The sequence below is a fragment of the Aptenodytes forsteri genome, unplaced genomic scaffold (genome assembly GCF_000699145.1).
Source record: "Aptenodytes forsteri isolate BGI_AS27 unplaced genomic scaffold, ASM69914v1 Scaffold142, whole genome shotgun sequence".
Lineage (NCBI taxonomy): Eukaryota > Metazoa > Chordata > Aves > Sphenisciformes > Spheniscidae > Aptenodytes > Aptenodytes forsteri.
Window position 1 is genome coordinate 3,725,267 of NW_008794598.1, and position 11,950 is coordinate 3,737,216.

An 11,950-nucleotide genomic window follows, 5' to 3' on the forward strand; every position below is an offset into this window, starting at 1 on the left:
GCCGCCCCCCGCCCGCGCGCGGGGGCCCGACACTGGCAGCAGTCTCACCGTCAGAAAGTCCTTCAGCAGGATAAAGGGTGGGCAGCCGGAACAGCAGTTTTCTAGTTTTGGTTTCGAACCTTTCCTCTAGGAACTAAGACATCACAGTGGATTATCAAAGCACACAAGTGTTTCCTTCCAAAGAGAAAGTATTTACAATCAACTCAAACGACTCGGGTTGTTTTTTTTTTTTCCTCTGCCAGCAGCAAATGCCCGAGGGCCCCTACAGCTTCACAAATCATAGTAGGAAGAGACTGAAGTTCTTCAAAAATTTACCAAAATAATTCAAAATATATCTGCTAGGGAAAACGATCACTGGTGGCAGGGTACACAATACACCCCAGTCTCGGCTATTTTCCGCGGGGTCACAAATTCAGACTGCACGTAGAGACCCGAGGCAGACCAGTGACCTCCAGTCCTGCCTCCAGCGCGTGCTTCTACACGGAGCTCGAGCCCCAGCGGTGGGACAGGGGAGACCAGAGGGAGGAATCCCCGGGGCGTGTCCGAAAAGGAGAGCACGGTTGGTCCTGCAGCAGTACCAAGTTCCAGGATCGCCGGGCCCACGCTCTCCCTTGGGTCGGTGCCGCCGAGGGTGCCGCACGGCCGGCGGGAGGTCAGACAGAGCCGACAGTGTTTGAACGCGAGTCCGAGCAGCCACCGCTTCCCGGCAGAAGACGAGCCAGCAGCTCGGGGGAGCGATTCCTGGAACCAAGAGGCACTTAGACCCATTCTTAGTTTACCAATTTACCGCAGACGACGAGAGGAATCTTGACTACCCACCCCCAGAATCCTATTCACATCAGCAAAAAGCACCAACCCCCCCCAAGCTTTGGTACAGCACAACAAAACGGGAGCGGGGTATTCTAGCTGTACTGCAGAGCTGCTGCTTTTCACACTGACACTGTATCATCCCTGATAATTCAAAGTAAGGCTGGATGGACTGACCCCAACCACCACCCTTGGCAGCACGTTTGGTCCAAAACCCTAGAGTAATTGTTCTGCTCCCTCCCACCCCGACATTTTCATTGTTACCCTTAAAGTCAAAACGATAGCATACATAAATAAAACTCAAGAGTTGACATAGTAACTCCAGGCTTTAGATATCAACTGTCCACAAAATCAGAATACCAAAGCTTTGAAACGCGCCGAACGTTGAGTTTTGCCAAGGGGGGGAGGAAGGAAGAAGCTTTAAGTTTAAGCCTTCAGAGCATCGCTGAATCAGTAGATCAGTTCACAACCACCACAGTTTGTAGATGGGCATCTCTCTGTCCCGAAATAAACAAGTGCTTCGTCCTCTTAACGCCGAAGGTAGCCACGGACAGTTACAGAATGGACGCACAGGACCTTGACTCTGACCAGCAGGGAAATTTAGGACAACTGAGTGCAGATGCTGCCAATTTCTACCAGTTCAACTGTGCTTTAAGACTCATTGCAAAGCCTCAGCTAGAAAAAGGATCACCTCCGGGTATCCAATAAAATATAGAGTTTTAAATTTTTTTTTTTTTTTTTTTTTTAAACCTTGAGACTATGCAGTTCAGCTGTCAATCATTTCAGAAAGTTCCAGGAGGAGGTCATCCTCATCCTTCCCTGGGTCCAGGTCAATTTCTGCTTCCAGTTTGCCTCCTGAGATTTCCCAAATAAGCTTCTCAAAGTCATCTTCTACAGATAAGGGTGCTTTCCCAGCCCCTGTGGAGCTCAACCGGCGCGTCTTTACCGCTACTTGTGACGAAGTTGAAGTTGAGCTTGAGACCTCTGACTGTGCCACAGAATCTGCCTGGCTTCCAATATGCAGTTCAGGACTTGGAAGAACAAGAGAGAGAGCAAATCAGCGTACGACATCCCTTAACCAGAGAGATGTTTTCTGCAAGCCAGCTCTTAAAACTGTAGTTAATCCCTCCTACAGCTCAACCTTACACAGGGATTGTTACTCAATTAACCTGGGGCTGCTTTTAGAGTCCAATGTATTAGCAGGTACATTTTTCAGTTTGGGGATTTATCCGGGAAGACAGAGCATCTGGGGGTCTGGCAAAGAAGGTTCAATTTTTGCAGCCAGAGACACTTTGCCGCCTTTACTAATTTGACTGTAAAAAGGTTAAGAAGTCAACCTCTGCAGGCATTCAGAAAACCCAAGTCGTCACTGAAAAGCTGGACCAACTTGCAGCATTTTAAGAAAAGAATCTAAATAAGCATTCCTGCTAGCTGCTACAAAATCATTTCAGATGAATTGGTCCTTTGTTGGATTTTGGCATTAATTATCACAAAACTCGAATTTTTCCACATGTGAAAAAAACCCCTTACATTTCACATGAAAGACACACTGATCAAGAAAAGGAACAACTTGTGGCCGTTACCTGGCTTTGCGTTTTTCTCTCCCAGGTGTGGAGACCAGGCTGTCGTCTGGCAAAGCAGGAACAACGGCCTAGGAAGAAGCAAGACAGTTTTTATGATACACAGGTAAAAGACTTCTTAGTGGATTCTTCCTCCACTGCTTCTCCTCCGACATTGCTGAGCCTTAACCAAAATACAGAACCAGGGCACTCCTGAAGAAAAGCTAGTATTCACTTGAAGTTTACTAATGACCTTGTGTCTTTTTTAAGAACACAACATTAATGGACAAAATCCTTCACACCACAGAGGAATCATAGCAGAGCATTACGTAAACGCTGCCATCCATCTAATGAAAAGCAGAAAGGTACTACAACCATCCTGCAGACCGCTTCTGGATTTAGAAGGGAACAGAGACCTGTAGAACATTTCGGTTTTCCATCTTCTCTCCAAGAGGAGGGTAAAACTTGGGTGTAAATTTTACTAGGGACCCACTACTGCCTCAGCCACCGTCCTTACCACAGCCGCTTTTTTAGCTGAAGGCTCCTTCATATCACCACCAGTGGTACTCAGTGGTTTCACAGCCGCCACAGCAGAGGGATGACTCTCAGCTGCCTTACGTTTCAGTGTCTGCTTTGTCGGGGAGGTGGCTTTCCCATCCAAAGGCTTCAGGCACACCTTAGATTTGGCTAGAGTAAAAGGAAGAGAGAACTGATACAGTCTTGCTTTGCCTCAGGGGAAAAAAAAAACACAAAACAACAAACAGGTTCTCTTAACAGTCCCATAATCCTTCTAGTTAAATATATTTGGCCAGCACAATCACACTGCCATTTCCCAGATTCTCAGCAGTGTTTTCCACATAGTAAACTCTGTTTACCAACAAGCCATAAAAAGGAGCAAAGAAGTTACAAAAAGGAGCCAGAGTTACAACGTGAAAATTGTCATCTTCTGCCTTTCCTTCAAAACATGACCTAAAGTAACTCTTTTACAGTCAACACTTACTTTTAGCTTTCCGTTCCAGAAGTTGAGCTGCCTGTTTCCCTGGTGATACAGCAGCATCCTTTCCTGGGCTTTCAACCCCATCTTCCGGAGATTTCACCAACATCCTCTTCGCAAGTTGATAAGCTGATCCCGAAACCACGGTGGGTTCAGGACTCCCTGATGCTGGAGTTTTATCCTTGACTGCTTTTTCAACAGGAGGTGGCACAGTAGCTGCTTCCTTCTGAAGCTTCTCTTCTTGGCGTTGTTTCAGTTGCCGCTTCTCCCTCATTATCTCTTCAAGGCTCTTCACTTGAACTTTAGAATTAGTTCCACTCTGATCGGAGGGCTAGAAAGAAACAAAAGAGGAGGACTAATAGGACAAAAATCTATGGAGGTTTAAATCTACGGAGATTAAGAAAATATGAGTGGCAACCCCTCTGAAATGGCTCCATGTGGAACAGAGCATGTTAATACCATCCAGATCTAACATTTTTTTCCACAAAATGTTGCCTGTAACAAGATCCATGCTTTGCTATGGAAATACTGTTTCAAAAGCCTGCAATTCCCAACACAGCAAGCTTCTTTAATAGAGCAGAAGACTCTAGCTGTAATCTATTACATTCTTTTTAAGCAACAGAAAGTCACACAAGCTCCCCAATACAGCATTCACTGACAGACTGATTTCCTCTAATACAAAGCTCTAGCCTTTTCTATTAAAATACTTACCTCAGGATTTTAAGATATCCTTCAAGTCTGACAGATAAAGTCACTGAGAACAAAAACATTCCCTCCACATTAACCTCACAGATTTTATCTGGTGCTAATAGGGTTTCTCATTCATTGTCAGGTATAATCAGATTAATTCAAAGCTTGAGGATTACAATGTTGTCTGGAAATGCTATTGAAAGTGACAGGGCTTATGACTTCACTGCAGCGCTTACCAAATGCGGGAAGGTAGGAACGCACTCAAACTGGGAGCATGCAGCGAGTTACAAACAAAACATAACAGAATTTATCAAAAATTGTACGAATACATGTATGTCTTCACAAAGGACTCACCTCTGCAGGTGCAGAGACAGCTTTGGGAGAAGGCTTGTTCAATTCCACTACCTTCTTTTCTTCTCTTCCAGGTACTTTAAAACAAGCAAAAAAAAAAATCATTTTGTTAACAGCAGAAATAAAGAAACCTGGTTACCTCCGTTTCCTTGGTGTGTTTATTTCCTCATGTCTAATAATGGGACAGAGGGAAAGGCTACAGTAAGCAATCCATGCAGCATTCGAGCTCTCTTTCCCTCAATCACGCTCTCTCTTTTTACATGGCTTATATAATCTTAACGATGAGATCTTTAACACTCTGTCATTTTTGACAAAAACTGGCCCTCACATGAAGAAGCCGATACATGCTTCGCAAACACGTATACATCAATAACTAAGTTAAACAACACATATGCCAAAGCGGAAGGTAAACTTGGATTCAGCGCAGGGAAGATCCCACACCACAAACAGACGGCAGAAAAAACAGAAGAGAAATTAGACTACAGAGCTCCTCAATGAATGAATTTTCCAGTGGGAAATACAGAAAACTATCACGTAATTCACGGAAAATAACATGGTTGCATATGCTGGCACTCTCTTGCCTTTTGACTTTGTAGCCTTAAACTCTTTTATCCTCTAGTATACATAGAAGGAAAAAGCAAAGCGAATCCTGAGCAAACTGAATTTGCTTGATAGGGGAAGCACTTCGCCAGGGCAGGTACCAAATCGTCTTATTACCTGTTAGCTTTGTAATCCGTAACAATCTCCTCCCTGTCGGGGCAGGTTCAGGTTGTGCTGGTGGAGCTGGCACATTTTCTCCACTCTGCTGCATCCGCAGAGCTTTCTCCTGCTTGATTTCTTCCAAGGTTTTAATACGCACTTCTCCTGCTGGCTTGGCTTTACCTGCCGGCTCTGCCACCTGCACTTTGCTGGGCACAGATGGAGCAAGTACGCTCTGCTTCTTCGGCTCATTCTCAACTTTTGTCTTGGTAGGAAACTCTTCTGTTTTTTGCTTCTCTTCTTCCAATCGCTTCTGTTTTTTTTCAGCCAGGGTTCCTGAGAAAGTTTTGATGCGAACTGCAGGGGAAGGTCTTGCCCCCGAGCTGGGATCTTCTGTTTTACAACGTCCTTCAGTTTGGGCTTTTGCTTGAGGCTCTCCTCGTTTCTGATTAGCTCTCTCAAGACGAATTTCCTCCAGTGTTTTCACATGGATCTCTCCTGTTGGCTTAGCAGCCTTCTCTGTCATCATCAAAAAAAGAGAATCACCAGCATTTAAAGAGAGTCCAACAATATTTAAAGTCTCCAAAATTTGTCACAGTACCAAGGAAAACTAGGTTTGAGTGTTCCCAAGAATGCATCTTAGGACAGTATCATTCTACATAGTATTCTCCTCCTCCTTTAAGCCGCTGGTATTTTGAAAACCAGTGCTATCCAGAGAGTTGCAACACAAAAAACATTAGTCTACTTTATTTTGTTACTTTCTCAGACTGTGTCTCTCCTTTAGCATCTCAAACTCCTGCTCCTGGCAGTGGTTCTATTCTACTTGTGCGTAAGCATACTGCAGCTTCTGACGGTTCACAGCAGGAGCATGAAACCTTGATGAGGCACAAGTGGAAAACACACACACATCTAGAGCCAGATTTCTGACAGCGGCTATCAGGACAACTTCAGCACTCGAGCAAGAGGAATCAGGCAGTTTTTTTAAATTAACTTTTAGGGCTGTATGGAAGTTCATGGGAAAAAAAAAAAGGGAAGGCATATTTAATATCCAGTTATTACCTGTCTCTGTACTGGTCTGTTCAGAGGGCAATCCTAGCCTCTCCTTCAGAGACTTGGTGACTTGAACTACAAGACAGAACAGAAAAAGTTAGGGAGACTGCATAAATCTCAATTTTGTGTTCACATTTCGAAATGAGACAGGAGATCACTGGGATTCAAAGTTACCTTGAGCCCTCAACCAACATGCAAAAAGAATCATTAGAAGAAAGGACAAACAGAAAACCTAAATAGAAAATCTGTGCATCAAATCCAGACGTCTGTTTAGCAGCTGTACCTCTCTTTGGTGCTTTGTCAGCATTCTCCAGACTCTCTATTTTCTTCCCCAGCCTTTCAGCAAGGTTGCGCTTTAGTGGAAGGACACTTTTACCAGCTTCAGAAAGAGAGAAAACAAGAAATACTTTAAGAACATTTCTCTGGAGGAGGATTTTAGAACAGTCAGCCACAAACTTCAATTCTTTCAGGTATATTTTCTTATATTTGCCTTTCAGTTGCTAACAAAATTTGCTATTTCTGCAGTCACCGCAGACCTCCGCCAAAATGTATTTTCCTCCAGCATACAGCAAAAATACCCTTAAATACAGTCATGCTTAGATGAGGGCACCCAAACAACAGCTCACAAAAAGCTCTTACCTATGGAGGTCTTCCGTTTTCCCAGTCTCTCGGCAAGATTCAGTCGAATCACAGGCTCCTCCCCTAAAACAAGGAACAAACTCTTTAGTGCACAGAAACCAGTAGCCAGTAAAAGCATTGTCCTTCGAGCCCATGTCCCAAAACAAGACACTCTTTTGGTAGCCAAACCACATAAACGAACGACTACAAGAAGTAGTTCTACACATTTTTTGCCTTTAGGAGGAATTTGTGCAGATCTAAACACCACCATTTATAGAGACTCGTATCACACTACTGTCCGCAACTGTCACTGTCAGGCTCTTCGATGCTTTGAAAACCGGCTACTTGTATAATACCATCTTCTATAGGTCTTCCCTCTCATTACTCCCGTCTTTCAGTTATCCCCTTATTTGCATACCGACACTTGTTTTGACATTAGCCTCTCTCTCTGCTGCACTTAACCCAAACACTAATTCTGTCACACGCTGTCAACACATTAGCTCATTCACAAATCTCACTCAACTTCAGGAACACGAAAGTCAAATTAAGCACATTTGAGAGTCTGTAGGACAGTGATAATATATGATTAGCTATGGCTTAATGTCAGGCTGATAAAAAACACTTCTTGATCTTTTATTGCAATACAACAAACTGAGCACCTACAAATGCCGTATCTTTCCAGTACAACAGGGGCTTTCAGCATAAAAGCATGGTTTTAATTAGAAAAGGCAGCACCAGCAGACTAACATGTCTGAATTATCTTAATTATTATTTAACCTTTTGGTTTAGGAGCCGTGAAATGGGAACAATAGTATCCACTATTACCTTGCTTTGTAGACAGAGTCACAGTTCTCACTACTGTCCGTACATTTTCCTTTTCTGGCACAGGAATAGTCCGCGATTGGAGCGGATGAACAGAAACTCCTGAAGGACCTTCTGATTAGAGCAAGCAAAACATAAGGATATTTAGGAAAACAAAACAGAAGAACTATCACAAAGTCCAAAAACATTAGTCATTCATTACTGGCAAACATACAATGACCAGTGCATGTAAATAAGAGAGATGAGCAGTTTCCCTCTGATTTGCCCTTGGAATTTCAATCTAGAATACCAGCTGTTTGAGTTTAAGAAAACAGGTTGCATGCCAAAGTAGCTCAAGGCCCCCAGCTAAACATGGAAGTCTGCCCCTCAAGCAGCTCTCAGCTGCAATCATCTCCCACTCTGAACCCAGTAGTGCAAAAAAATTTCCTTTCTTTTGCAAATAATTGTGTTCACCGATGCATAGCCAGCTATCCAGGCACTATCAGAAGGAAGAGGAAAAAAAAGAGAAAAAAAATAAAAAGATGGAGGTGAACAGAAGGCAGAAGGATAGGAAAGTAGGGGATATTAACTCATCACCTTGTTTTTTTGTTTTTTCCTTTAGTTTCTTCAATTTGATTTCTTCAAGTGTTTTTATTCCGAAATTTAAATTGTCATCTGAAAACACAAAACAGTTAATGAAACTGAGGTTTAAAGGCATATGTTGAAGAGCACAGATCCTCAAGCTTCTTACAGCTCAGAACCTTTCCAAAGTATTTCAAATAAACCCTGTCAACGCTCCCCACAAGTAAAAAAAAAAAAAAAAGCCATAAAACGGATGGCATTTTGGTAAGCAATTGGCACCTTTCTTCACCGCTCCTCCCACCCTTCAGGGTAAAACCTACAGTTTTAAGCATTTTAATCCATCTACACGATATCAGATTCCTCTATCATTAGACATAGCTTTCCACAATGTTTGAAAGGACACATTTGCAGGCATTTAAACTCCACTCTGTGGCTCTATTTTGTTCTACAAAAGTAAATAAGGAGGAGTTTACCTATCTGACCCAAGGGACACATGACAGTATTAGGTAGGAATGAGCTCATGGAAATAGCTGACTCCGTCCAGGCTACCCTATGTTCTACTGTATTTTTAGAACATATCGCCTTTGAGTTAATTGTCAAATTCTCCTCCCAATCCATCCTACTACAGCTGTTAGAATACCTTGTTTTGTATTAGCGTTGGATTTCCTAGTGGAAATTATCCGCAATCCATTATGGGCTTCTGTAGTTGGTTGCTGGACAGGTGTTTTAGTTTCATCTCCTTCTTCAGAAAGCTGGTCTGAAAGGCAAAACCAAACCTATTCAGTTATGCAATAAGGATCAGACAACGTTTTTCATGTTTATGTAGCTCACACAATGACATTTTAGTCCGTGTTTCATATTGTGTTTGTATTCTTAACTACAAACACAAACAAATGTTTACAGGAGGATTTTTTTAAACAGCTATATTGACTTGATGAATTCATAAGTAAAAGAGCTATACTGGGGAAAAAAATTGTTTAGGACTCCAGACTCTCGACTGCAGCTTTAACTGCTACACAATTCAGGTATTCTGTGATTTATACTGTCACTTACAGTAGAAATGCCTTCAAGAAGTAAAAAATGCTCACCATCATCGTCTTCATCATCATCTGCAGCATTGATTACAACTGGAGGATGAGTAGGACTTGGGACGTTTTCAGAGTTTTCCACTTTCATCACCCCCCTCAGCTGCGGAGAGGGATTTGACTGGACAGAAAGTTTGTTTTGCTGCAGTGACATCTGAGCCATTTTCACATCGTCTTCTGCAGACTCAGGTGGACTTGGAAGTGTAGCTAGAGGAAGAGGAGGATCATCTGTAATTTGGCCATTTAAAACTTCGACCCCAATGTTGCACTCACTGCGTAGATACGGTAGATAAGGTAGATAACCCACCTGGCTACTGAGTTTAGAGTCTCCTGTTCCCCACCCCTGGTTACACTATGAACAACGGCTTCCCTTCACACACAAATCTCACTGTCCTACCAGCTAGAAAGGATTAAATGAGGGGAAAGCAACCTGAAAGGCCACAATCACACAAAGCACAGAGAAGCTGAGCATGAAAGAAAAAACTAAATACCAGAATTACATTCCGTTTAGCTGAGAGCCTGTGACTGCAGACTTCTCCCTGCACTCATAAATGGACAGTTACTTGATGTCTTCTACGGTATTGTACCCACTCATAAGCAATATTCAAAATTATTTAATACCTAAAGAAAAAGGACCTAAGAAACTCACTTTTGCTTGGTGGTAAGAAAAGTCCATCGACATAGCGTCCTTTTGTGTGATGAAAAGCACAGTTGGATTTTTGACAGCCTACTGGCTGATTCTCCCAGTAGCAAGGAATCTCACTGCGTTTTTTCTGAAGACAGAAAGAAATAAAAGCTCATGGTAACACTTGCCTTGGATTTGCAAAGAGACATAGTTTCACATCGTGCCAGAGATAGGACTATTGCAGTGAAGTGCTGAAACATCATTCCAAAGGTCAATTTATCACTAAAAGTATTTCAGGGCATATACACAAAGTTTGCGTAAGCTGTAACAAGTACATATTATCTAGCTTTCCTATCATTCAGTTTGAGAAGACAGGCACACTCACACATCAGTTCAGGGCGGGTTAAACTAATACAACTTGGGATTATTCAGAGGGAAAAACGTTTTAAATTGCCTAGGTTAAATTTATCTGAATGTAGCTTTCAGAGCCTTAGTTCCTCCCATCTTTTCTCTCCCCACCCTGTGCTATCCCAAGAGGTTAGAACAACATTATCTGAAGAAATCCAGAACAGAAGAGACCCAATAGGGCATTATCAAGCCTAGCTCTCAGGAGGCCAGTGCAGGCTGTCTACTACCACCCCGCTCCAGCACATTTAAGCAGTCTGATCAATGTAGTTGCTTTTGCCTCTTAAGAAAATAATGTCAGCACCTAATACAAAAATTTCTTGCTGAGATATACCCAAGACATTGATTTTTTTCCTCCCCCAACTTCCTCCTACCCCCCTCCCAGTAATAGAAACCAGTATCATTTTATAGCAAGTAAATCTATCATGTAAAAGCACATTCAGTCCACCTACAGCAATGAAAAATGCTTTCAGTGATTTAGTTTGAGAACACATCTTTAGGCAAACACTCACATCGATTTCCATGTGTCTGAATCTGCAGATATTCCTGAAGCAGCGACCCTCCTGCCAGAGCGTGCAGACTGTTTCATTCCCTAGAGCAGCTTCACAGTGGCGGAAGGAACAGCTGTCTCCCTGTAACCAAAAGGAAATCAACAAAAAGGAAAATAAAATAGTACAGCTTAAAAAAAATGTCCATACTATTAGAACTGGAAGCAGAAATCTAACTGCTTATTAAGTTACCAGAAATCTGTATGTCTCCTCCTACTCTTCCTTCTCCTCTCTTAAAAATGAAAAAGAAAAAAAAAAAAACCCAAACCCCAAAGCAAAAGTAACCCAAACATACCTTGTTACATGTGGAATAGAAATAGAAGTAGCAGTCATCTCCTTGGTTAGACATAATGGACAAATTCTTAGGACAAGCTCAGGTTCTAAGGGTTGACTCAACAGTGACTTCCTCCACTCTTGGCAAGAGCTGGCTTCACTCTTTCTTGGACTGAAAGTCTTCTACTGGCTTGATCAGTGAAATCTTCTTTTTAAAAGTAACCCTAAAGAAAGGTGTAAGTGAAAAATTATTAAGCAATAAACATTTTTACAGCCGCTTTCTGTTAATCAAATTAGTATCCTGAGGGGGGCAATGTCTTGAAATCAGCTGGTCACAAAAACTATCCCAATACTAAGTCAGACTTCTGTAAAACTGCATGGGTTTTGTCAGCAAGCGTTCTCTTCTGTGTCCTTAGTAACAGTTATACAGAAAAAACTACTGCGTGTGGCTGCAAGCCCCACAAGAGAGTCACTTCTTAAAAAATTGGTCATACATTTGAGTTATCAGTCAATGATTAACTGTGGGTACTACTAATTTCTATAAAATACACTGACATATTAAACATTATTTTCCAATCACTGTGGATCTTCAAGTTCACATACCTGGACAACTTCAGCAAATATATTGATCTTCAAAGACTTCCAGTTAACTTCTCCTGTAGGCCGAACCAACACTGAATCCGTGAATTAATAATAAAGGGGTAGAAAGAATTTTCCTCCTCACATTGCCAAGGGAACCTCTCATCCACAATTCAAACATAGGATGTGCTTTTAAACATCTTACAACTAATGGAGGAAGCAAGTCCATTTGAATACTGTCAGACTGGAGACAGCCAGGGTTAGTTAGCTCTTCAAAAAAAACA

At 42.2% G+C, this 11,950-nt stretch overlaps 1 protein-coding gene across 2 annotated transcripts in view; it reads right to left on the minus strand.

The window, feature by feature from the left end:
* Nucleotides 1-236: 236 nt before the first annotated feature.
* Nucleotides 237-11,950, minus strand: part of ZC3H11A (zinc finger CCCH-type containing 11A) — an 18,777-nt gene continuing 7,063 nt past the window's right edge. For both annotated transcript variants that reach the window (XM_009272801.2, XM_009272800.2), the window contains exons 2-18: nt 11,691-11,743; nt 11,110-11,311; nt 10,779-10,898; nt 9,886-10,009; nt 9,240-9,443; nt 8,792-8,908; nt 8,167-8,244; nt 7,594-7,704; nt 6,790-6,852; nt 6,434-6,529; nt 6,160-6,225; nt 5,119-5,619; nt 4,405-4,478; nt 3,367-3,691; nt 2,884-3,053; nt 2,391-2,458; nt 237-1,838 (exon numbers count right to left, since the gene is read on the minus strand). In XM_009272801.2, coding sequence (XP_009271076.1) covers nt 1,574-1,838; nt 2,391-2,458; nt 2,884-3,053; nt 3,367-3,691; nt 4,405-4,478; nt 5,119-5,619; nt 6,160-6,225; nt 6,434-6,529; nt 6,790-6,852; nt 7,594-7,704; nt 8,167-8,244; nt 8,792-8,908; nt 9,240-9,443; nt 9,886-10,009; nt 10,779-10,898; nt 11,110-11,163 — 2,436 coding nt within the window. In that variant the 5' untranslated portion in view covers nt 11,164-11,311; nt 11,691-11,743 and the 3' untranslated portion in view covers nt 237-1,573. The remainder of the gene's footprint in view (nt 1,839-2,390; nt 2,459-2,883; nt 3,054-3,366; nt 3,692-4,404; nt 4,479-5,118; nt 5,620-6,159; nt 6,226-6,433; nt 6,530-6,789; nt 6,853-7,593; nt 7,705-8,166; nt 8,245-8,791; nt 8,909-9,239; nt 9,444-9,885; nt 10,010-10,778; nt 10,899-11,109; nt 11,312-11,690; nt 11,744-11,950) is intronic.